Source organism: Carcharhinus amblyrhynchos, chromosome 4 (genome assembly GCF_965287045.1).
Source record: "Carcharhinus amblyrhynchos chromosome 4, sCarAmb.v2.hapA, whole genome shotgun sequence".
Taxonomy (NCBI): domain Eukaryota; kingdom Metazoa; phylum Chordata; class Chondrichthyes; order Carcharhiniformes; family Carcharhinidae; genus Carcharhinus; species Carcharhinus amblyrhynchos.
Window position 1 is genome coordinate 136249891 of NC_137327.1, and position 27142 is coordinate 136277032.

Below are 27142 nucleotides of genomic sequence, written 5' to 3' on the forward strand. Positions count from 1 at the left end.
AATCTTAAATGTTTCAATAATAACTCTCATTTTTCTAAACACTAACTATCTGTCCAGCCTGCATAACATTTCCTTGCAAGACAACCACCTTCATCCCAGAAATCAACTTGAACCTTCTCTGAACTACCTCCAATGCAAGTATATCCTTTAAATAGTATGACTAAACTGGACCCAGTACCCAAGATATGATCTCACCAATGCTCTATACAGGTTATATTCCAGTTGCCTTCCTAATTACTTGCTGTACCTGAATGCTAACTTTGATTCATGTATAAAGACCCTCAGATCCCTCTGTACCTCAGATTTCTGTAATCTTTATTGAAACAAAATTCTGTTTTTCTATTCTTCCCAAAGTGGACAACCTCACATTTTCCAACACTGTACTCCATCTGCCTAATTTTTGACTGCTCACTTAACCTATCTACATCCCTTTGCAGACTCTGAAACCAACTATCCTTTTTAATCAGTAAATTTGATTACTATACACTCGGTTCCTTCATCCAAGTCATTAATACAGATTGTAAACAGTTAAGGATGCGCAGCGATTCCCTGTAGCACCACATTTCTTAAATTGCCAAACTGAAAATGACCCAATTATCTCTGTTAGTTAGCTAATCCTCTATCCATGTTACTGTCACCCCAATACTGAGATCTTATATAGTGACTTATACACCACTTTACTGAATGCCTTTTGGAAAGCCAACAGCACTGCTTCTACAGGTTCCCTTCTCTTGTAACTACAGTAACCATATGACACAACAATGCTACTCCAGCTGTTAATAGGGGGCAATTCAACAATAGTAATCTGTTGAATGTCAACAAAGGTGCTTAAAATCTCTATGGCAATAAAGATGGACATTGGCAGATGCCTGTGGGGCATGAATGTTGCTCGAATGCCTTTGCATTCATACTCCAGCCTGACACCACCAAACACATCATTCCCTCACCTCCCCTGCCAGCATTCCATAGGGAATCGCTCTGTGACACTCCGGTCCATTCATCTATCACCGCAATACTCCAGCCCCTTCCCATACAAATACTTCCTGCAATTGCATGGGAAGGTGCTAACGCCTTTATCTCCTCCCTGTCCAAGGCCAAAGACACCCCTTGCAGGTGCAGTTGGAATTCACTTACATTTCTTTTAATTTAGTTCACTACTCACACTACACAGTCTTCTCCACAGACTAGAGATTGCTTTCACCAAACAATTTCACTCAGTCCACAAATATGACCTCACTGTCTCTTGTTATTTCAATTCACAATTTTGCTTTCATGTTCACATTTCTGTCCTTGGCCAGTTATAATGGACCAGTGAAGACCAGTGCAATTTGGAGGAACAGCAACTTAGGCATTTTACAGCCATCTGGATTTAACATCGAGTTCAACAACCTGAAAGCATGAACACTCCGTTTTATTACATTTCTCCCCCACCCCCGTGCCAACCCCTCGCCCAACAGGATTAATCTATAACTTATGCTGTGCTATCAGAGAACACTGACCTTTATTCAACTGTTAACACACTACTATATGACCTGTATGCCACTATTTGCACTTACCTTAGTCTTTAACACTATCTTTACCATTTTGTCTTGTGTCCATGATATTTTTTCAATCACTCCTGAGCTCCCACCATTTTGCTCCACCTCTTCTCTTCAGCTGCATAAACCCATCACATTTCCACCTCGCTTTGGCTCTGAAGTCAAATGAACTCAAAAGTTCATTCTGTTTCTCGCTCCACTGTGGAGAATACCACCATCAGCTTTTGTACTAGGCTGAAGTAAGTGATCTTGCCTGTTAAAAACTTATTTTTATATTCATTCGTGGGATATGGGCACTGCTGGCTGGCCAGCATTTATTGCCCATCCCTAGTTGCCTTCTCAAGAGCAGTGATGAGCTTCCATTGAGTCAGACGTTTAAGTATGGAAAAAAGGCTCTTGTCTATATCACACTTTTTTTCCACCACTGCCTGTCCCAATTGCCTGTGTTTGGCCCATATCCCTCTATATCTATCTTACCCATGCAATTGCTTAAATGCTTTTTGAAAGGCAAAATTGTACCCCCCTCTACTACTGCCTTTGACAGCTTGTTCCAGACACTCTCACCATCCTGTATGTGAAAAAATTGCCCCTCTGGACCCGTTTGTATCTCTTACTTCTCGTCTTAAACCCATGCCCTCTGGTTTAGACTCTCCTACCTTTGGAAAAATATGTTGACCAGCTACTTGCATAACATGAAGGCCCTAAATATCTAATTTGGGAGTCACTAACTGAGCACAGGAACATACTAACACATCATGGGCTGGTATCCAGCATATGGCAACAGACACCAGCACTGGAATTATACCAAATAATTGTGATAGAACCTGCCTCTAAGGATTAGCCTCTTCAGCCTTCAGTAAAGGTGTGCAGTATGAAGACATCTTGTCCGAAATGGATTGTGCGTCCATCATCTTTTGTAGGTGGAAGGATGCAGCCGATGTCAATATATTTTAAGTGCACAAAGGCAAACTACATTGTAATAGTGCAGTGGAACTAGGAAATGAATACAAACAATGTCTTTTTTTTGCTTTAAAAAGTTCTGGCATGCTACTTTTCCTAAGGCAAAATGCAGCAATATCTGACTTTGGTCTAAACAATTGTGAACAAGCAAATGGCCACATTTCCAAAACATTCACCTCAAAATAGATGATAGATTTAATATAAAACATATGTTCAAACATGACTGCAGCCAACTTTGTGTTGTTTCTGTAATAACTTGAAGGCGACTCATTGTGGCTCGAAGTTATACAAGGGCTGATTACCCATGATAAAAGGATATACAAACAAGATCAGCCAGAATTAAACACGCGACTGTTCTCCACTCCTCCTTGACCCTGAACATGCACCCCTGCACCCAATTTGCTCAGCTTCCCATGCTGCCACTCCAACCTGATCACATGCACCTCAGGGTATTGCCCCCTTTAAAGAAGCCACACTACCACATTCCTCCTCCCTGCTAACTCTTGAGCTCACCTATGGATGAAACAAAATTAACATTGTAACTTGCATGCCAATAGACATCAGGAATACCCAAGGAAAAAAATCATAAGTTGGTCCAGGGACTTCCAGATCCTAGTAGAATGTCTCAATTCTGTCAGGGCTCTTCAGAACGTGAAGAATCGGTTTGGAAGGATGGATGCAAAGACAAACTCACCAATCTGGACTTGAGATCCTCCTCTGTAGCTGCTGTCTCCTCAGTGACAAACTGCTGGTTGCTCCGGTTCTACATTTATAATAGGGGTCCCTGTAACCATCACTGGTGTACCTGACCCTAGAACCATAGAAAATTTACAGTACAGGAGGCTATTCAACTCATCTTGTCCACACCAGGCAAGGTCTGTCACCTTCAATTACCCAGACATGTGTTACTCCTCATTCAATCTCATTAAGAGTTTAGAAGGATGAAGGGGGATCTTATTGAGACATGTAAGATGATGAAGGGGATAGATAGGGTAGAGGTGGAGAGGTTCTTCCCACTCAAAGGACAGCAGGACTAGAGGGCACAGCCTCAAGATAAGGTTGGGGGGGGGCGGGGGGGGGGAGAGACAGTTTAGAACAGAGTTGAGGAGGAACTTCTTCACTCAAAGGGTGGTGAATCTCTGGAATTCTCTGCCTGTTGAAGTGGTGGAGGCTACCTCACCAAATATATTTAAGATGTGGGTAGATAGGTTTTTGGTAGGCAAGGGGATTAAGGGTTATGGGGAGAAAGCGGGAAAGTGGAACTGAGCCACTTCAGATCAGCCATGATTTTATTGAATGGCGGGGCAGGCTCAAAGGCCTACTCCTGTTCCTATTTCTTGTGTTCTTAATCTCAATGGTTGGAGGCCTTTTTGAAGATAACAAAATGCCTGCTCCCCTTACTGTGACTGCAGCTCACAAAAGTTGACTTCTGCTTTTAGAAATCTGCTATGCGTCATCAAGACTCTCTCTGTCAGGGCACTTAATTAAGTTGGACCTGGATTAAGCTATACGGCTGGGGTCTCTTGTCAGGGCTCCTCAAACAAACCTTTTTTTGTCCTGCAATGTCCTGACTGCTTCACTCTGCACACTTATAAAAATAACTTTTCCTGTTACATCTGTTACATGATTTCTGCATCAGCAAGTTTCTTGAGTGCCCCCAACCCCCCCACCCTCCTCCCAACCACATTGAAAAGAGGCCTCCACCCTCATTTGTTGTACTTCCCCTTCTCAGGCTCTGCTGACTGCATCCAGGCTGTTCTTTCCCACCACCAGTGGTTCATCTTGCAACTCACACTCACCCTGCACTTAATCACCTGGGCCACTGCCACAGACTTTTCTGGAGATATTTCGGTCTCAGCCTGTAACATCAGCTGTGTGACAAGGCTGCTTATACTACAGACCAAATGATCTCCTAAAACTGTGCCTAATTCACAGTACTCTGCTAACGCTCTCAATCTGCTCACAAAACCGCACTCTCCTAGCTACCAAGTGAAATTTATACCTCAACATAATGATTGAGGGTGGGGTGGGGGTAGAAGAGGGTAAAATAATTTTTGACCAATTCAAATAGCTGGTCAAAAGACTGTCTGGAGTGTTAGACAAAATTAACTTCTCACTAAGCTGTACATTTGTGGGCCGGACCGTGAGCAGTTTAACCTTTCACTTTTCCTCTGCTGTAATCTCATTCACTACAAAGAAATGTCTTTTGATATTATGTCCCCAGTTTTCCAATCAAGTCAAATGGTTCACTCTTTCCGATCAAAGGCATTTTTAAGTGCGCAGGTACCTTGCTTCTTCATTGTTTCAATACAACTCTCCTCCCCTCTAGCTGCACGCTGCAATCCCAGACAACCATCTAAAGATTTTCCTTCTCGCCAGTGGCCAGTATCATAACTTGGTGACTTGTAGCTTTAAAGAAGGGTTTATTATAAACAAGGGTCTGACAGAACTAAAATTCAGAATGAATATTCCTGATGGTGGGGGGCGGGGGGAGAGAAAGAGTCTTGAACTAGGGGTCATATTTGAGGATAATGGATAAACCTTTTAGGATTGAGGTGAAGAGAAATTTCCTCAAGAAGATGGTGGATGTGTGGAATTCACTACCACAAAGTAGCTGAGGCCAAAACATTGAGATTGCAAGAAGAAATTAGATATAGATCTTGAGATTAAAGTGATCAAGGGATATTGATTGGGGCGGGTGGGGGCAGGCAGGAGGAAGGAGGAGGAGGAGGAGGAGGAGGAGGAGGAGGAGGAGGAGGAGGAAATCAGAATATTGACTTTGATCAGCCATGATCAAAATGAATGGCAGATCAGGCTCGAAAGGCCTATTCCTGCTTTTAGTTTCTGTATTTCTAAATACATGGCTATTCTCCACTCCTTTCCAGCTTCAAGTGAGGATCCTCCAACCTTGGACAGGGGGCTCTTACACCCAACTGGCTCAGCTTCCCGTGCTGCCATACCATAGGATGTGGCTCAAATTACGTGGCCCTCAGGGATCACTCCCTTAAAAGGAGCCACACCACCACAGTTTAATTTCAGTCATTAACTGGAAGGTCTCAGATTTGATGACTGGTTAGTTTTGTCACCTGATCTTAGTCTGGACAGCAGTGATCAATTAGTGATCCCTAATTGAAAAAAAATTTTCAGAGACACAATAAACATCAGCTGTAATGCACCCCCAAAGCCGACATACTCTCCCTACACGTGGAGAGTTCAATCAATTGAACTACACTCTACCATGAATCAATACAGTGGTACTGAAATTAGGAATTATTTTCCAGAAGCAGTGGGTTACAAAAAAAGTTTGAAAGAATACTTGCACATTTAATAGCTTATGAGACTATTCAATAAAAGGAGTCATTTGTTTCAACACTTACATGTGCTTTTATTGATAAAAAACATTGTGGGGAAAATGCCCCACATATTTCACTAAATATTTTTATAGATTTCACCCCCCCACCCCACCCCCCATCCAATAATCTCAAGAGTTTAGAAAAAGTCACTGTAGATTTCTGCAGGTTGGAATTCACGTTCTGATTGTAGGTGGACTTGCTTCACAGAGCATCAGTAGGTGGATTCCCCTTGCTGTAAGTCCATTTGGATCCACTGGTACTGTTCATACTTTGTGAAATGGTATCATTCGCGACTTGAGTGGAAATACTTTTCAGTGCCTGCTACCTCCACCATCACCTACGGTACAACATTTAAAAATAAAGTCCATTCCATCAAATAAATCTCATTTCTAATCCACTAAACTCACAATATTTAGCCATTGTGAGATTTTCCTTGAATCTGTTCGTAACTAGTATAATATACATAGGCACATGAAACACTCATTTCATCCTGTGTACCAACATAGAGACCAATTAAGTATTAATTTTAATATTTTATTGGGTAAATGCTTTAAAATGTAACAATAGTGTTAAAACTACTACATTGTTCCACAATCCATGTCTCACAGACCCACTGATCATTTTTATTATAAAGTCCCTCCCCCCACTTTTTGACTTACAACCATACTATAAATGCCCATTTCAACAATCATCACACTAATAGCAATTGTAAAATTTTCAATGTGGAAGGAGGATCTAGTCATAATGGAAGGGGTTCTTCACATATATTGTGGTGCCATTATTCAACAGTTACTAACAAGAAAAAAAACATTTTTGGGCATGAGCTACTCCAGGTAGCTGTTAAACCCAACATCACTGTAGCATCAGTAGGTAAATCAGTCTGCTGGTGACAGTGTTAACTCATCTCATCTTTAACATATAAAAAAAACACTAAAATAACTTAGAAACTAGATCCAAAAAATTCTGAAAAGAATTGATTTCAATGTACAAAAACCGTCATACATGTGTTATTACAAAAGTTTGAAACACAACTCTCTCGCTCTCTCAGTGCGATTGACAGCCAGTGCAGTTACTGGGTCCAGAGTAAAATTAAGAAACAAGAGTTCAAACAACAATGGTAAAAATAATTAAACACATCTTTAGTATAAAGATTTCCTGCTGGTCTCTAAGATACATATTAAAGAAACCCTTAGGTCTGAGAGGCACACTATGGGGCTTCTTCGATACAGCCACTGCATGGCAAAGTTACCAGTCACCAATGTTCAACAGTGCTCATTGAGAATCTTCAAATTAAACTTAATTGAATCAATGCTACTAGCAAAACCAGTTAGAAATTGTACAAAAATAAAAAACAAATTGTTAAAACCTCCTGCAGTAGCCTTGAAGGACTGGAAAGCAGGCTTAATTCACAGCAGCATTAGATCATGGCTGGAGGCATCTTTGGTTCGGTCTGAATAACAACGTGATGTAACCTCTACTGCACAACAGTATATAAAAATTGAACATGTTCAAGAGGTGGCAGGTAATGTAACAGCCCCATAAAAATATTAAATATCTAATGCTTCAGTTTAAACTATTTTTCTCAAAGGAAAAAAATGACCAGCATGGACACACTGTCATGCTTCTATAGCTACACACGACGAGATATGTCCCGTTCCACCACGCCATGCAGGGAAGTATTGCTGACCTCGTCCTTGCAAGGCTGCAGGATTTTATTTATTTGTTTTCATCATTATTACACTGGTAGCAAAGTTTTGTATAATATCTGCATATATCAAGATTATTCCGATATGATTTCGGAGTCAGCATGACCAGTCACGTGACCCATTCAGAGTCATATAGCACCATTTTTTTCTCCCCCCACTAGTGGTGAGCTCAAGGAAAGGATGAGCATGCCGAGATGAGGGACATGATGTTCAGAAAAATTCAGTAAACTAAGTTCCACTTGGCAGCCAACAAGATTGTTCAGTTTGTGCTATTTTTTTTGTCAAAATTAAGGCAACACAAGTGAAATATAAACCATCTTTTTTGGACAATTACTGTGGATACACAACTCAAATTCTTTCAATGTGAATAATGGAAGGAGTCCTCTCAAGCTGTAAATTCATACACTGAACTGGCTCTCTCAAGATGAAGGCAAAATCTTACCAAGTCTATGGACCAACTTTAGTCATAATTTCATCTGGGCATTTGAGGATATTCAAAAGAACAATTAATGGCCATCTTCCAAATGACATTAAATTTATAAATCTGAACATATCCAATAAAATAAAACATTAATGCATATTTGATACAGATTCTTTATGAAGACCGTTTTTTTAACTACATGATCTCAAACTTAGCCAATCTTACTTGCAAGTTAGAGTTTTAATAAAATTGCCTTCAAGTGAAAACTGAAGTTACAACTGACCTGAAGGTCCAAATATATAATTAAAGTTGGTGTATACTTAATTTCAAAATTATATAGCCATATCCATGGCTAAAAATTTAGAGGTTCAAAGTTAATGAAATAATAGGTGGAAATGCTATTGAGGTATTGCCTCCGATTTAATTCAACTGTGTTTTAATAACCATCTAAAACAGCTCAATCTAGTCTTCAAACCTCTATAAAGAAACCGTGTCCTTCAACATCGATTGTACAATAATCCAATGTACATGTAATCTAAATTCTCAATTTAGAAAGTCACCTGCAGTCTTCTGTTTCCTGATGCAGCGCTTTCTTTTCAAAAAGAGCAGCAGACAAAAGTAGAGGTCAACAAATAAAACCATGATGTTAAACTTTGTATTTCTATTTTACCATACTAAACCAGAATTTGCTGATCTGAAGTCTGAACGTTCCAGGTTTAACTGCTGGATTTGTGGCAACTGAGAGCAGACATGTAAATTAACCCACACCTGATCTGATTTCCTGTTAATTAGAAAATTTATACCACCATAAAAATAACTTTGCTTATTTAAATTTCAAAGTGGCTGAGCAAAATAGATTTGTTGGGAGCCTCAGGTTGCACAGGTACTGTGCTTGAATATTTCCTGAGTTATAGCACCATGTTTGCCCAGTCACCTTGAGTCTCAACTTCCTCTTTTCCAATATACTTAACAGTCTCTTACTTTGGCTAATGCAATCATATTGAAGCTCTAAATATTGAAAACAGAAGTTGGTATAGCTAATCTATAAACTAAGCATCTTAACTCAAAAATATATTTTTGTTTTACCAAAGACTACAGGTATATAAGTAAGTAATAGAACCAAAGAATCACAAAGTCTAGCAAATAACTGGAAGTCAATGTTTACAGAAATCCACATCTGTAATGTTTTCTATACTAATGCAGTCAAAATTTGAGCTGGGAGAATTTTTTTTTAGGAAATGTACTGCTAAAGCTAAACTGAAATTTAACAAGCCATGAAAGATGTTTCTGATAATTCAAGGGTGTGTATATTGGGTATACCCATTTGCATGGAAAGAAATTATGAATGTTATCCCAAAGGAATATATATTGCCTCCAAGATGGTCTTATTCTACCTTTCTTTAAATAAAAAGCTTCCCCCATTACTCCTGGGGAAAACAGCAAGTAGATTCAGACCAAGGTTACACAAATACAATTATAGTGTTGTGCAACCTTGATTTGAAATGGTATATTCATGCACTTTAGCCCATATATCTAATTGTTAAATTTATTTTCACTTCATGCAAGTTTCTGAAAAAAAAACTTGACAAATTTGTCTCCAGCCTCACAATGGAGAATCTTTCCCCACAAGGGAAAAAATAAAACTGCATATATATTACATATATGCATATATACACATATAATACACACTACTCTAGGGTATGAGGCGATTTTGATTAACTTCCACTTGACAAGTATACCCAATAACAATTCTATGGTGGAAAGTTTTGAAAAATATCAATCGCGAGAAGCTAAGTACCTATTTGAGAACCACACTTAACACTTTGATACTTGAGTAATTCAATGTAGCCCTTTTCATAAATTCTTTGTTGTATTCTGAAAACTGCATTTTAAAACAAAGTTAAAATCATTTATATAAATTGTTGAGTATGAAAAAGGGTTTTTACTTGAATCAAAAGCAGCAAAGCAGCAATGATTTGCATCTCCTTTACAGCATTTGAAATTACTTTATAGTGTACTGACTTTTATGAAAAAGTATCCAATCACTGAAGAAATGTAGATCTAATATCTGCTCAAGAAGATAATATTTGAAAAAACCTGTTCTTGCAACTTACAGCCTAACTCATTTCAACTCTCCTTCCATTCATCCACAGATTTAGGATATTTTGGGAATGCAAAAACAAAATATGACAATTTCATTGGAACTTATTTTAAAAAGGGCATGCTGAAAGAAAATGTATTGATTCATAATTGAGATGTTACCACCCGTTGCCAAATTGACACCAGCTAACAGCTGCATGCCACTATGGCAACGGAAACTATCATCATAAAATGGTACAGTAATAGAGATAGCTAGACCAGGAAGGGGAAGGGTCCCCTGGGAAGAGGTCTGCTGAAAGATCAAGTGACTGGTCATGCAAGTCATTGTCAGGAATAATGGTTGTACGGTGGTAGAGGGTGTGCAATGCCATTCTGGTAGTGGTGATGCTGGCGGTGAGCTAGATAATCTGAGTAACTCAGTGTCATCTTTTCACTATGGTACCTGTAGAGAACAGAAAAAAAGTTAATTAGAGACAATCAAAAAAGCGCTTTGTAAAGGCACTCATTCAACATTACGTGGATTTATACTGCAAGATTATCCTGGGCTGCAGGATTCCTCTTCTATACGACAAGCCAAAAAAACTAGATTCTGGATTCTTTGAAAAAAAGAAATATGCAAATACACAGGCATAAAGATACCTCCATAAATAAAACTACAAGTTTGATTTTAGGAAAAGCAAATAATGATTGGCACTTACCTCAAATTCTTAGACCAAGACAGCAGTTAACGGCTCTATATTCCAGGTACTGTACTCAGGTGCATTCAAGCAATTTGATTCTCTTTTCTGCATCCTCAGTACCACATCCAAATGTTCTCAAAGTCTACTCTGGGACTCTAACCTGACTGGCTCGGTTTTGAGTGTTAGGTTGGTGCTGTTGAAAACTTTTGAATGAAATGGTAAACTGAGATCTGAAGTGTAGGGAGGTCCCCTTGTCATATTTAGCCGTCAGCCAGCACCACTAAAAACATATTAAGCCACTGTTTATTGCACAGTCAGGCTTGTTGTGCATGAATGAAATACCATCACAGATTACAGCACATCTAAAGTGGTGATGGATAAATATTTGATAGATCGAGGAATAAAAGAACGATGGGGAAATGGCACAGAAAAGGAGTTGAGGCCAGCATGGATCAGCCATGCTCGTATTGAATGATGGGGCAGGCTTGAGGGGCTTGGAGATCTACTCCTGCTTCTGTTTCTTGTGTTCTTGTATTGACTGAACTGTTTGGGGAATCCTGAGGGCATGGGAAGTGTTATATAAATACAAGCTCTATTTATAGAAAGCTGGAATTAAGCACTGAAGCATAACTTTAACCTCAAAAGATTGGAGGATGTTTAAAATGAAGGATAATTCCCCAAACACATCCAGGTCTATTTTACTCATCACAATCATCCTTGACGTAATCAACCTTTACTTTATCAAGTGTCTAACCTTTGCAGTTCTGATAAAAGATCTGATAAAATTTAACTGCTTCCTTTTCCAAAGCTGCTACCCAACCTGCTGAGTACGTTTAACATTCACTTTTTATTTTATATGCAAGTATTGTAAATCAGTAAAAAGATTTTAAAATCTGTTCAAAACAGCACTAAAATTATATCAAGGACAAAGAACTACTGTGAATTTGATGCTCCAAACTCACTGTACAGTCCCTGTCACTCTGGAACTAGAAAGGAAAATTTCAATTCAGAAATTACTACAGCCAATTAGTATTTATGTCAACACTTACAAAAGACAGGAAACAAAAATACATGAGTTAGATTATTTGAAACCCCTACATAGTTCTTAATGTAATCTAATGAGGGCAAACCTCAGGCTAAAAGGATGATTCTTTCAAACAAAGACAAGGAGGAATTTCTTTAGCCACACAGAGTGGTGAATCTGTGGAACACTTTGCTGCAGAATGCTGTGGAGGCCAGGTCATTGAGTGTCTTTAAGACAGAGATAGATAGGTTCTTGATTAATAAGGGATCAGGGGTTATGGGGAAAAGGCAGGAGAATGGGGATGAGAAAAATATCAGCCATGATGGAATGGCAGAGCAGATTTGAGGGGTTGAGTGGCCTAATTCTGCTCCTATGTTTTATGGTCTTAGATCCCTCTATCCACAGCCTCACCCTGCCCCCATCTCCATGTCAGTGCAAAGGAAAGGCTGAAGAATTTTGCAACCATCTTCAGTCAGAGAGGCTGAATGGATGATCCATCTTGGCCTGCTCCCTAGGGCTCAAGCATTACAGATGCCAGTCTTCAACCAATTCAATTCATTCTGTGTGACATCAAGCAAAGGCTAAAAGTATTGGATGATGTACAGGCCATGGACCCTGAAAATATTCTGGCAATAATACTGAAGATGTGATTTACAGAGCTTGCTGCTCCCCTAGCCAAGCTGTTCCAGCACAGCTACAACACTGGCATCTACCCGACAATGCAGAAAATTGCCAAAATACATCCTATACACAAAATGCAGGTCAAACCCAAGCCAGCCAATAATAGTCCCATCAACCTACACTCAATTAACAGTAATAGGTGGTAGTCAGTATCAAGCAGCACTTGCTTAACAAGAACCTGCTCACTGATGCTCAGTTTGGGTTCTGCCAGGGCGACTCAGCTCCTGATCTCTGGTTCAAACAGACACGATGACCTGAACTTCAGAAGTGAGGGGAGTGTGACATCAAGGCAGCATTTGACCGAGTATGGCATCAAGGATCCTTTGCAAAACTGGAGACAATGGAAATCAGGGGAAAAAGACTTTCCGTTGGTTGGAGTTCCTGGTGCAAAAGAAGATGGTTATGGCCATTGGAGGTCAATCATCTCAGTTCCAAGACATCAGTACAGGAGTTCCTCAGGGTAAAGTCCTTCGTCCAGCTATCTTCAGCTGCTTCATCGATAACTCCCTTTCCATCATGAGAGAAGTAGGACATTTGCTGACGATTGCACAACATTCAGCACCATTTGAGATACTGAAGGAATCCATATTCAAGACCTAGCCAATATCCTGGCTTGGGTTGACAAGCAGCAGAAACATTTTGCCCACATCTGGCCATAAACTGGATTAGCCATATAAATACTGTGGCTACAAGAGCAGGTCAGACAATAGGAGTCCTGCAGTGAATACTCCTCAAAGCCTGTCCACAATTTACAAGACACAAGTCTTGCAATATCCTCCACTTGCCTGGAAGAATACAGCTCCAACAATACTCAAGAAGCTTGAGACTCGCAAGGATAAAGCAACCTGCTTTATTGGCACCCCATCCACAAACATTCACTCCCTTCACTGACAGAAATGGCATCAGTGTGTGACATCTACAAAATGTACTGCTCCTTAGGCAGCAGCACCAATTCCACAATCAGTACCATCTAGAAGGACGAGGGAAGCAGACAAACATGGATGCACTGGTAGTCACCTTCCGAGATTCTATAGACTCTAACCGCTCCTACAGATCGGAGGGTAGCTAATGTAACCCCACATTTAAAAAGGGAAGTACAGAGAAAATCAGCAAGTCTGATGTCATTAGGGGGGAAATTCTAGAATTCATTATCAAAGATTTTATAGAAAAACATTTGGAAAGCAGTGGCGGGATTGGACAGAATAAGCATGGATTTATGAAAGAAATCATGCTTGACAAATCTGCTGGAATTCTTGGATGTAACTACTAGACTTGATGAGGTGGAGCCAGTGGATGCGATTTATTTAGAATTTCAGGCAGCTTTCAACAAAGATTAGTGTGTAAAATTAAAGCACATAGGACTGAGGATAGTGTATTGAGATGGATAGAACATTAGTTGGCAGACAAGAAACAAAAAGAATAGGAATAAATGTATCTTTTTCCAAATAGCAGGCAGTCATCAACAGGGTGCTGCAGGGATCAGTGCTGAGACCCCAGCAACTCACTATGTAGAAATGATTTAGATGAGGAAATTAAATGTACTATCCCCAAATTTGCAGAAGACACGAGGCTGGGTGGGAGAGCAAGCTGTGAGGAGGATGTAGAAATCCTCCAGTTTGATTTGGACAAGTTGAGTGACTGGCAGATGCAGTACAATTTGGATAAATGAGGTTATCCACTTTGGTAGCAAGAACAGAAAGACATTACTATCTGGATCACTGAAGGTAAGCATACAGGTGCAGCAAGCAGTTAAAAAAGGCAAATGGTGTGTTGCCTTCATAGCTAGAACATTTGAGTGCAGGAGCAGGATTCTTAGTGCAATTATACAAGGCCTTGGAGAGGCCACACCTGGACTATCGTGTACAGTTTTGGTCTCATCTGTGGAAAGATGTTCTAAGCTTTAGAGGGAGTGCAGTGAAAGTTTACTAGACTGATTTTTGGGATGGTGGGACTGAAATGCGAGGAGAGATAGAGTTGGTTAGCATTATATTCACTAGTTTTGGAAGGATCTCACAGTAATCTATAAAATTCTAACAGGACTAGGCAGGATAGATGCAAAGCGTAAATTCTCAATGGTGGGGGTGTCCAGAACAAGGGGTCACAGTCTGATGATATCTCCACAATCTCTTCTCTCCAACTCCCCCCACTTCCACAATCTCTGTTCTCCAAATCCCCTCACCTCCACAATCTCTGGGTGGGTGGAGGGGATATTCAGGATAACAGGAGAACAGGAGTTAAGAAATACACCAAAAATCAATTCAAGATCAGTGGGTTGACAGTGTGCTCACATACACATGGAAGAAGCCACAGGTAGTCACACAGGACAGTGTCCTTTACATAGGACACTACAGCACAAACAGGCCCTTCGGCCCACAAGTTGTGCCGATCATATCCATACCTACCAGGCCATAGAACTACCTATAACCCTCAATCCCATTAAACCCCATGTACTCATCCAGAAGTCTTTTAAAAGACCGCAGCGAGTTTGCCTCTACCACCACCGAAGGCAGCTGATTCCACCCACTCACCACCCTCTGCGTGAGAAACTTACTCCTGACATCTCCTCTGTACTTGCTCCCCAGCACCTTAAACCTGTGTCCTCTCGTAGCGACCATTTCAGCCCTGGGAAATAGCCTCCGAGAATCCACCTTATCTATACCTCTCAACATTTTATAAACCTCTATCAGGTCGCCTCTCAACCTTCATCTCTCCAGGGAGGAGACCTAGCTCCCTCAACCTATCTTCATAAGGCATGCCTCCCAATCCAGGCAACATCCTTGTAAATCTCCTCTGCACCCTCTCAATAGCTTCCACATCCTTCTTGTAGTGAGGCGACCAGAACTGTGCACAGTACTCCAAGTGGGGTCTGACAAGGGTCATGTAAAGTTGCAGCATTACCTCTCAGCTCCTAAACTCAATCCCTCAATTAATGAAGGCCAGTACATCATGCGCCTTCGTGACCACATCCTCCGCCTGCGAGGCCGATTTAAGAGTCCTGTGGACCCGGACCCCAAGGTCATTCTGCTCCTCAACACTGCTAAGACTCCTACCCTTGATATTGTACTCCTTCATCCCATTGGTCCTGCCAAAATGAGACAGAAGAAGCAGGTTCAGACATTGCACCTTTTCCAACTAAATAAAATCTTGGGGGACAACCATTCCCTTGTTCAGGTACACTGAGGGAGAAGTTAGCATGGCCAGTGCACTTAACCAGCATGCCTTTCAACTGTGGGAGGAAACCAGAGCACCTGGAGCAAACCCACACAGACATGGGGAGAACATGCAGACTCCGCACAGACAATTAACCAAGCCCAAAATCAAGCCCGGGTCACTGACGCTCAGGCAGCAGTGTTAAACACTGTGCCACCCATGAAAGAAAGTTCCAGACATTGGAACGAGACTTCAATTTCCAAAAATACCCAAATTGTCAGTGTTAATAAGGGAGATCATTTTATTGAAAATTAAACAAAGGGATGTATTTTAGTGATTAAAACTGAAGAGAAAGTTCTTCCAATGAATATGGTAGGTTGCCTGAAGAATATGTAATGGCAGGTTAAACAAATTCAAGAATTGCTGCACCATTGATAACTGGTAGACTGTCAGGCTCTGAATACAGCAGTCTCGTAGAAATGAAAAAAGGGCTAATAGTCTAGGCCTGCATACAGTAAGTCCTAAACAACATTCAGGTTTGGGCTAAGTGACAAGTAACATTCATACCACACAAATGCCATGACCATTTCCACTGGACATGACCATTTCCAATGAGAATATAACTACCTCTCCCTTGATATTCAATAGCATTACCATTACTATGCTCCTCGTCAACATTCTAGGGATCACCACTAACCACATACTATGGTTAAAATGTATGTTAGAGGCAGAGGATTTTGCAGCAGCTGGCTTGCCACTTGATTTCACAAAGCCTTTAATTTTATATGTACAAGGCACAACTTAGGAAATGCGATGGAATAATCTCCATTTGCAAAGATAAGTTCTGTTCCAACAATCATGTAGCTCAGCATCATCCAGGGCAAAGCAACATGTTTTATAGGCATCCCATTAATTCAACAGTAAACATTTATACCTTCCACCACTGGCACAAGTGGCTGCAAAGTATACCATTTACAAGATGCACTTCAACTCACCAAGTTTTTTCGAAGCACCTTCCAAACCCGTGGCCTTAAAACACCTAGAATGGCAGTAGGTGCTTGAGAACCACCACCTCCAAGATCCCAACAACTGCATGATGGCAAAGCAGGCCAGGACTAGGAGAGTTATCCCAATAAAATGGAGACCAAGTTAAAGTTTAGGCTGGAAAACAACAAGTACAATGGAAGCGCTCAGAAAGGTGGATTTTCAAGGGAGGGAGCAGGGTGAGATTCTCAAAATCAGTCTGGCCAGCACTGTTAAAAGGACAAAGAATAGATGAACATTTTTAGTAATATTTTATACAGAGTACAAAAGCCATGCACAGCACGAGGGAATGACACCAATGTGTGCAACAATGGAAACAATGATTAAAAGGAGAGCAGAAAAAAATTACTGATGATTAAAGCTACAAATAGCAAAGTGAACCAATAAAAAAAAGTTAAGAGGTCAAAAGATTAGTTAGGACACCTAAAATAGAAAATGAACTTAGGATCGTGCAACTACAAAAATAAATTAACATTTCTAAAAATATATCTGCAACAGGAAATGGTGTGACCATACAGTGACCCCAACATTAGAAAATATATTTCATTCTTTTTTGCGCAGATCTTAAATTTATGGGACTGATGGAAAAAGACACTCACTAAAAGGAAACAAACTTCAGATATGGCTGTCACAAATTAAAGTAAGACATTATTCTTTCCTGGTGGACTTCTTACATGGACAAAGTGACAGCTGGAAAAATCAAATCACGTCCTTGTCAACACCCCTTGGAAATCATTAGCGAAAACAGCTAACTCAAAAGGTGGGAAAATATTTAAGGTTAGCGCAATCTTTAAAAGGGAAAATACGGACAATTTAGGAATATGGACATTACAGCAGGATGTTGAAGTATTAAAAGATCCCAAAAATATAAAATAGGTAACAAATCCGTGGTTAAAAACAAAATCTGTAGCATTTTTTTGGGAAGGGAGACTTGCCCAACAAATTTACTGGATTTATTTTTGAGGAAATGACCAGCCTTCCTGACAATGGAAACTGCATGGAAGTAAGGTATTTATATTTGAGCAAGACTGTTGATATCATGCCAGGAGATCAGACCACAAGCTAGAAGGCCTAGAATATAAAACAGACTTCTGAGGTACATTAAAGAAGGTCTAAAACAACAACAAAAAGCTGATGTGAATGGAGCTGCAATGAGGGGACAGTTGTTCAACTTACTAATCTGATCCGTGCTGGAGTCATTACTCTTTAGATTATATACATGCAATTGGGAACTGGGGACAGAAACAAAATTGCTGAATTTAAAAAAGTGCCATAAAATTTGGTGTTTGAAGGCATGAGAGGTAAAGGAGATGGTAGAAACTGGGAAACAAAATAATCTGGATTGATGAGAGAGATAGGCTGGCAAATGCAAATGGCATTGAATCTGGGCAATGCAGAGTAATGGTCTTAAAACTGAAATAAACTGTAGGAATTTAAACAAAAACAGAAAATGTTGGAAAATCTCAGCAGGTGTGACAGAAGACAATAGAGCCAACGTTGAGTCAGGATGATCCTTTGTCATCCAGCTCTGACGAAGGGCCATTGTGACTTGAAACATTGGCTTTATTCTCCTTCCACAGACGCAGTCAGAACTGCTGAGATTTTCTGTTTTTGTTTCAGATTTCAGCATACACAGCATTTTGCCTTTATCTGGGAATTTAAACTAAACAGTCCTCGGTTACAGTACATGAAACAGGATCAATTTGGAGTGTTGATGTACAGCTCAATGGAACCAGCAGTGGAGTTTGGAGCAGAATAAAGGAAAACCATCTGGATTTGCAAAAGGACTGTCTTACTGAATGTGGATGTGTTTGCAATTAGTCCAAACTCTAGAACCAGGGAATGTAGACTTAACCCTAGAAGAGGGCAACCACACACAAGTGGTTTAGATAAAGTTTACACAAAGGATAATGATTATGGGGGGATGGATTGTCAAGGGTGACAGTATAGAAAACTTTAATGGCAAATTAGATAGATATTTGAAGGAGGGCCCAATTGATAAATCAAGTTTTACAGTCTGGCCAGATGGTCTCATGGAGTTTATGTGAGAAAATAGAGAAAAAAATAAAAAAAAACAAGAAGGATCTCTAATACAGCAACTCTGAAGACAGAAGCGGCAAAGATATAAAATGTTCTCATTAGCTCAGCAAGTACATTATTTGGAGCCACATGAATCAGGAAGGTCCCAAATATACTCCCTAGTCTTTTCTAAATTAGTATCAGTAGTTGGAGCATTACAATTGTCTCCAATGTTTCAAGGCCACACAAGGGAATTCTAATAGATTCAAGCTAAGCCGGAATGGCTGCTGCAGTCAAATAACTTGCTAACATGAATAATACCCACTTGGGTGACTGCCACCTGCAGATCTGTAGTTCAGGGAGCAAAAACCCAATGGAGAAGATGACAAAGGAAATAAGCAAGAATGCTGCAAAGAAATCGTGTCACATTAAATTCAATGAATCGTGAAAATTTTTCTTGGTGTTACATATTCTGTGAAAATTTTGGCTCAAGAAACTAGGAAAGGGTGTTTTCAAGAGGGTTCAACTTGCTTAATGCCAATGATATTGACTGCATACTGTAATTATAGTTATTAATTTTCAAGATAAATAAAAACAGCTTCATTTTGGCATTGCGCAAATATGTTGCAGGAGTCAATATGGCAGAATGTTTGGAGGGGCCTTACTCAAATTTCTACATTTGGGCAATTTTGCTTTAAATCTTAAAATTTCCATATGAAGTACATTATAGAAGTTACGAAAGTATTGAAAAGCAGTTTAAAATTACAACTGAATAGAAATATTGTACAGAAAATTTAACAGTTGCTTTCTACTGAAATCCAAGAGCAAGCTGAAAAGTTTTGATAGCTAGTTGAAGCCACAATATGTAGAACACATTTTCGCAGAGAAAAACAAAATTTTGCACAATGTCAACAAGTAATGAGTGCTCATAATGGTACCTGTACTCCAACAGTACAGTCACTCCTTTGATTTCAAAACTTATTCTACTTTAGCTACTGTGAACATTTCACCAGCTTCATATTTTTCTGATCGAGGTGCTTCAAACCTTATTTACTCAGGTAATCCAAGTTGCTTGCAAGTGAGACATGCACTTGAGTGCTGCTGCAAAGTTCGCAGGGGTTAAAAAAAGTTGGAAACACACCAACAGATCTCTTATGACATTGGAAGCGTGGATAGTCAGGTAGAACAGAGTGCACAGAAGAATGGAATTATCAGAACGGAAAACAAGGATGCCAGTGCTTTGGTTAGGAAAACAGGATCCAGGCATCCAGCTCTGAAGTGCTTTGAGTGGCCAGATTTAGCAGTAATCCAAACTCTTTGTACACCCTGAACTTGCTGTTGAAAGTTTCCAAATCTTTATCCCTTCAACTGCATTTTGAAAGTAATCCCTCACCAAGCGACAAAAGCACATTTTGCCACTACTGTCGGCTAATAAAACTGGCTGTGGCATCAGTGGCAAGTACTTAAAAACTATTTGCCCTTTTACGTAAGGGGAGAAACTTCAAACACACAAAAGGTTCATTAAGCAATGAGCAAGATTAACAATTCAGATCTCTTTTTTCAGTCATAGGTCCAAATTTTAATTTTATACTTCAACCTTATAATCCAAAATGCATCTTAAGAAAATAAGTTATTTCAATGACTTTCATTATCAGAAAGGAGGCAATGCACAAAATACTAGAGACACAGGAGGGAGAGCTATTGCAAAGGTGAAGATAGGGGCAAAGTCATCAAGGGGTTGAAACACAAGGATGAAAATTTTAAACTGGTGGCACTTAGGCTTGGAACCAAACCACAGCCAGAACAGAAGGTTGGTACTAGGTACAGAATGGAATACATGCAGTAGCGATTTTGATAATTAGATGCTTAAGGGTAGAGAATGGTTGAGGCTGGAGGTAGCAAAGGTATGAAGGAAGAGACAGACCACTAATTTTGGAACTTTAGTGTACAGAATCAGGGCAGGTTGATTAGTAATTATGAACAGCATGGCAATGCTGTGGGAAAGCCTCAGGCAAAACCACCTTGTACTCTAGGTCAAGCAGAAGACTAGGTATGGATTTCGTAGAAGCAATATATGGCAGCGAAAGAGATACACAGTTAGTGGATAAGTCAATTCTGCTCCAGCAAACTTGAAGATAAGACTCCCTCCCTTTTTCCTCCTCCCGAAAGCCAAGGTGGATAAGGCATATGAAATTTGGTAGTGTTGCTGAAAATAGAGACATGCTGTTGAAGCTTTTGTATTCCACTTATCAGGACAGATGCAAGAATACCCAATTTCAAAGGAAGACAACAATTTATACAGCATGAAATAAAAGGGTGCTGATTGGTTGAGGCATTGCCATGGGGAACGCACTAGGGACCTGAATTCCATATTGTCTTTCTTTAATTGAAAGCAGCAATGCTTGGACAATTTATCTGCGTGAAAAGAATAGGGCTGTGTATATGACGAGTTCTGAATTTTGCAAGCACCAGCTGATTGTGTGGTCACTACTCTGCCTGCAGCGAACAACCAAAGAGGCATGCTGTTTGATATGATCCACCAGGCCTACATACCTGGTATCATACTAGCACTAAAGTTCATATACACATTACTCATTTGTGTGGTAAACAGAACATCTTTTGGGCTCGACAGCAGCATCCTGTTGGTGGAGAATACCACTCATGTTAATACTGCACAGTGGCTGCATGAAAGAGTTAGCTTCACCTGTTGCTCAAAGATTCAAAGCATTTACCTTGGATTACCCTGTAAGGGGTTAAGACTAGGCAAACTACAGTACCGAAAGTGGCAACTTTTGCCTTAATCATGAATTTGCGTGCAGTAATCTAATAGGGATAGCTGTCTTTCCACAGGATGGCTTCACTGCACCCCATTTCAGCATCAAGCTTACATGGTGACCAAGTGGCTCTGGCCATTTACAAGGCTGCCAATAATGTGAATCAAGCATGTGGAGCTATACAGATCCCAAAGAATATACTGACTCGTGACAGGTGGGTTTGTGGTAGAAGTAGAGAACCTATTAGTAGATTTTTCAACTAGCACATTTTAAAGTTGAATTCCCTTAAGTGTGATGTTCTTCTATCTGTCCTGATGTGTGCAAGACGAAAAGCTTCAACATCATATCTTTTTTTCCAGCAATAATCATACAAAACTTCTAAAATAAGGATGAACACAAATTCCAAATGCAAAGGACTAAAATGTTACACTTACATGAAATGTGGGTAAGCATTCACTAAGCATAGAATAAACATTCCTCGCATTTAGCAGAGAATTGAAAATAGAGGAAATGTGCAATATTCATTACAACGGCTAATGACACTGGGATGTGATTACAGAAATTGGATATAATTTGTGCACCTAAAAATAGGACTGATATAGAATATTAATATGCAAGAAAACATTCAGGACAAGACTAGTGTGTGGGGATTGAAGGCAGATACCTTGCACTGGTAATTGAGTGATAGGCATGATACTGAGAGAATTTTAGCAAGATCCAAGACTTCTGTAATGAAGGCCAGTGATTTTGTTATGGACCTGATTTATTAGATGTTGGTCTGTGTTTCTGAACCTTTAACTAAAACTTCTCAAACAAACTGATCAGGATGGCTGTCCTAATGTATTCAGCACCATGATGAAAGTATTTACATATACTTGTACCAAAAATATCACAGAAAAATCAAATAAAGCTTTCTACATTTTAGTTAGTAGATTGCTGCCCAGAACTGCAGTTTTCAGGGTTTTCATTGAAGAAACTGTTGGATTTTGCAGAACAATTTCAAATGAAGTTATGTGTATAGATGATTCAGTTGTGCTGAAAGTCATTCATGAAAATAACTGGGAGGATAAGAACACTTTAAAAGTCTAGTGAGAACAGTGCCTGCTTTTACTCAATTGCTTTCTACTTAAAATGGAGGTTATAGCAACCAGTCTGTTTCTAAAACAGATAAGTTATTTTGGCTCGTTTTTCCAGAGGTTCCAAATGACTGTTACTACATACACAAGTTTTGCCTGCTTGAAGTCCTGCATAGATGTGGGATTTGAATAGGGTTAAATTACCCAACTTGATTCTACTGACAGCTAGCCTTCAGTCCTAATTCTGTGCAGACAGTTATTAGCCTTCACGTGGCTGCTTTACAATAATTTTTGTTCTTATACTCCTTTGTTGAGATTGCAGACTGGATAAACTAGTATGGAATCAAGGTTTGATTAGCTTCAGATGTCAGATAAAGAATGAGCATTATGTTTCCAAACTTTGAACAATGGGTCCATTTTGTTTGTTTAAGACTGTAGGCAATCGGCAATGCTTACCTTTCATCCAGGAAAATTTGTTAAAAATCCAGCTTTCATAGCCATAATCAGCAGTGGTTAGCACTGCTGCTTCACAGCTCCAGGGACCTGGGTTCAATTCCCAGCTTGGGTCACTTTGTGGAGTTTGCACGTTCTCCTCGTGACTGAGAGAGTTTCCTCCGGGTGCTCTGGTTTCCTCCCACAGTCCAAAGATGTGCGGGTTAGGTTGATTGGCCATGCTAAAAATTGCCCTTAGTGTTCTGAGGTGCGTAGGTTAGGGGGATTAGTGGGTAAATGTGTAGGGATATGGGGGTAGGGCCTGGATGGGATTGTGGTCGGTGCAGGCTGGATGGGCTAAATGGCCTCTTTCTGCACTGTAGGATTTCTATGAATTTGTGATACCTTAAGAATATCTTTCCAATCAACCAAGATTGTGCGTCAGGAAGGATCTGACAGAAGCAATCCCTGACCACATTCATGGAGATCAAAGTATGCTGGTGCACTTGGCTTATGCCATGTAGGTAGCTACAAATCAAAAATCATTGCTGCAAAATGTCGAGTGGAAATTCAACTCCCACAATGTTGCTTTCCAGTATACATTTGAAGTGCCTTCATCCTCTTCAATCTTAAAAGTTCCTGCTGAAGCAACACCTGTGCCTCAGATAAGTTACTACTTTTTAAAAAAAAATCAACACAACATTTCTGCTTCACTGTCACGAGCTTCTACAGGATATTTAAGTATGCCCAATATGGTTAACAAACCGATCCCTCTATCAGATGTTTTCTCAAGAGCTAATCCATTCTTAAGTGTTTAAATAATCAATGAGGTTATACTTAAAAGGCACAAGAGATTTTTTTATTCCCAACTGCAAAGACACAACAATCCTATTAATTTTAACGCATACATTGTTAAATATAAGCCCCAGTTTCTTTCCTTGAACCCTATCATCTATCAAGCGCAGGCAATGGTATAGTGGTACTAGCAACGGACAAAGAATCCAGAGACTCAGGCCAATGCTCTGGTTTGTATCAACCTGGGTTTGGATCAATGAATCAAATGTGAACTGAATAAAAAATTGGAATTAAAAGTCTAATGATGACCAGAGGTTCATTGATGTCCTTTAGGGAAGGAAAAATGCCATCCAGCCAACTGTGACTCCAGATCCACAGCAATATGGTAAACTCTTAAAAGCCCTCTGAAATGCATCAAACCATTAAAAAGAATGAAACCAGATGCACTACTTGGCTTTGACCTCAGCCTTTGCAGGCCTGTCCATTGTGCAACTTCCCCTTTGCATCTAGCATGGGGATAGTGTGAAAACTGGGAGAGCTGGCCCCCAGTTCAGTCAAACAACAGCCTGACAGTCACACTCACTGAGTCGTACCTCATGTCTCAGACATCACCATTTCTGGGTATGTCATGTCACATCGGCAGGACAGACCCAGTAAATGGTAAACCCAACAGTGGCACAGCGGCATAGTCAGGAAATTACTCTGGGAATCCTCAACACTGACTCCCGACTCCGTGAAGTCTCATGCCACCAGGTCAAAGCTACTAGACTGAGTCTGCAGCAGACAGTGAGGGAACCAAGAAGGAAAAACATATTGGCATCATGGACACTATGCCTGCCACTAATGCATCTATGATGGTGCCAGTCGGAGTGACTACCATACAGACTTTTTGGAGACAAAGTCCCATCTTCACATTGAGTGGTGTTGCATGACAACATAGGACAGATTTCAAATAGATCTAGCAGCTCAAGATTGGGCAACCATGAGGCATATAGATCCCAGCAGCAGCAGAATTATACTCAAACACAATCTTGTAAAGTTGGGCCCAGTCCAACTTTACCAGTATCATCAAGTCAGGAGATCAAACCTGAGTCAAAGAAGAGTGCAGCAAGGCATGCCAGGAGTAGCCCCAGACATGCCAAATAATGAGGTGCCAACCTGGTGAAGCTACAACACAGGACTACTTACGTGCCAAACAGCATAAGCAGCAAGTGATGGAGCCAAGCAATTCCACACCCAATGGATCAGTCCTGCCACATCTAGTCATGAATGATGGTGAACAATTAAACAACCTCGCTGGAGGAGGAAGTTCCAAAAATACCACCACCCTCAATGGCGCAGAGCTCAACACATCAGCTGAAAGGGTAAGCTAGAAGTGTTGAGAGGATGATCCAGCTAGGTCTCCTCTGGAGATCCCCAGCACAGATGTCAGTCTTCAGCCAATTCGATTCACTCCATGTTTTTTTTTAGTTCCATTCGTGGAACATATGCGTCACTGGCTGGCCAGCATTTACTGCTCATCCCTAGTTGAGCTTGATGGTGAGTTGCCTTCTTGAATGCTGCAGTCCACATGCTGTGGGTTGACCCACAATGGTGTTTTTGATAGGATTGTGTGATAGCATTGTGGGTTGACAATGCTATCACACAATCTTCCCCATGCAAGACTTCTTGAGAAGGTGAGAGGGCATGGGATCCAGGGAGCTTTGGCCTTGGGGATCCAGACTGGCTTGCCTGCAGAAGACAGAGTGTGGTTGTGGATGGGTCTTTTCCTGCATGGGAGGTCAGTCACCAGTGGAGTGCCCCAGGGATCTGTTCTAGGACCCTTGCTGTTTGTCATTTTCATAAATGACCTGGATGAGGAAGTGGAGGGATGGGTTAGTAAATTCGCAGACAATACGAAGGTTGGTGGTGTTGTGGATGGTCTGGAGGGGTGTCAGAAGTTGCAGCAGGACATAGATAGGATGCAAGACTGGGCGGAGAAGTGGCAGATGGACTTCAACGCAGGTAAATGCGTAGTGGTCCATTTTGGCAGGACCAATGGGACGAAGGAATACAATATCAAGGGTAGGAGTCTTGGCTGTGTTGAAAGGCAGAGGGATCTTGGGTCTGGGTCCTTAGGACTCAAATCGGCCTTGCAGGTGGAGGATGTGGTCAAGAAGGCGTATGGCGTACTGGCCTTCATTAATCGAGGGATTGAGTTTAGGAGTCGGGAGGTAATGCTGCAACTTTATAAGACCCTTGTCAGACCCCACTTGGAGTACTGTGCGCAGTTCTTGCCGCCTCACTACAGGAAGGACGTGGAAGCTATTGAAAGGGTACAGAGGAGATTTACAAGGATGTTGCCTGGACTGGGAGGCATGCCTTATGAAGTTAGGTTGAGGGAGCTGGGACTCTTCTCCCTGGAGAGACGAAGGTTGAGAGGCGACCTGATAGAAGTTTATAAAATGTTGAGAGGAATAGATAGGGTGGATTCTCAGAGGCTATTTCCCCGGGTTGAAATGGTCGCTACGAGAGGACACAGATTTAAGGTGCGGGGAGGAAAGTACAGAAGTGATGTTAGGGGTAAGTTTTTCACTCAGAGGGTGGTGAGTGAATGGAATCGGCTGCCGTCAGTGGTGGTGGAGGCGAACTCGCTGGGGTCTTTTAAAAGACTTCTGGATGAGTATATGGGGTTTAATGGGATTGGGGGTTATAGATAGGTTTATAGATTGGTAGGTGTTGATGTGATCGGCGCAACTCGTGGGCCGAAGGGCCTGTTTGTGCTGTAGTGTTGTATGTTCTATTCCATGTGATAGTAAGCAATGGCTAAAAGAACTAGATAATATAAAAGACTATGGGCCCTGACAATATTCTGGCATTAATACTGAACACTTGTGCTCCAGGGCTTGTCGTGCCTTGTCAAATCCACCACAGCTACAGTGATGGCATCTATTCAGCAATACGGAAAATTGCCCAGGTACAGCCTATATACAATGAACAGGACAAATCCAACTAGGCTAATTAGTGCCCCAGTCTACTGGATAATCAGGAAAGCGATGGAAGGACTCACCAACAGTGCTACCAAACAGCACTTGCTAAACAATACCCTGCTCACTGGTGCTCAGTTTGGATTCCACCAGGGCCATTTAACTCCTGACCTCATTTCAGCCTTGGTTCAAACATGGACAAAGGAGCTGAACTCCAGGGGTGAGGAGAGAGTGACTGCCCTTGACAACAAGGCATATTTGACTGAGTATGGCATCAAGGATCCCTAGCAAAACTGGAGATAAATGGAAAGGAAAGCTCTCTCATATCTTGCACAAACTGAGATGGTTGTGGTTGTTGGAGGCCAGTCATTTCAGTTCTAGGACATCATTGCTGGTCTTCCTCAGGGTAAGTTCCTAGACCCA

General features: G+C 40.8%; 1 protein-coding gene across 2 annotated transcripts in view; it reads right to left on the bottom strand.

Annotated features, from left to right (window-relative positions):
• Positions 1-5969: 5969 nt before the first annotated feature.
• ammecr1 (AMMECR nuclear protein 1) overlaps positions 5970-27142 on the bottom strand; it is a 113368-nt gene continuing 92195 nt past the window's right edge. For both annotated transcript variants that reach the window (XM_080187938.1, XM_080187939.1), the window contains one exon: positions 5970-10520. In XM_080187938.1, the coding sequence (XP_080044064.1) occupies positions 10406-10520 (115 nt within the window). In that variant the 3' untranslated portion in view covers positions 5970-10405. The remainder of the gene's footprint in view (positions 10521-27142) is intronic.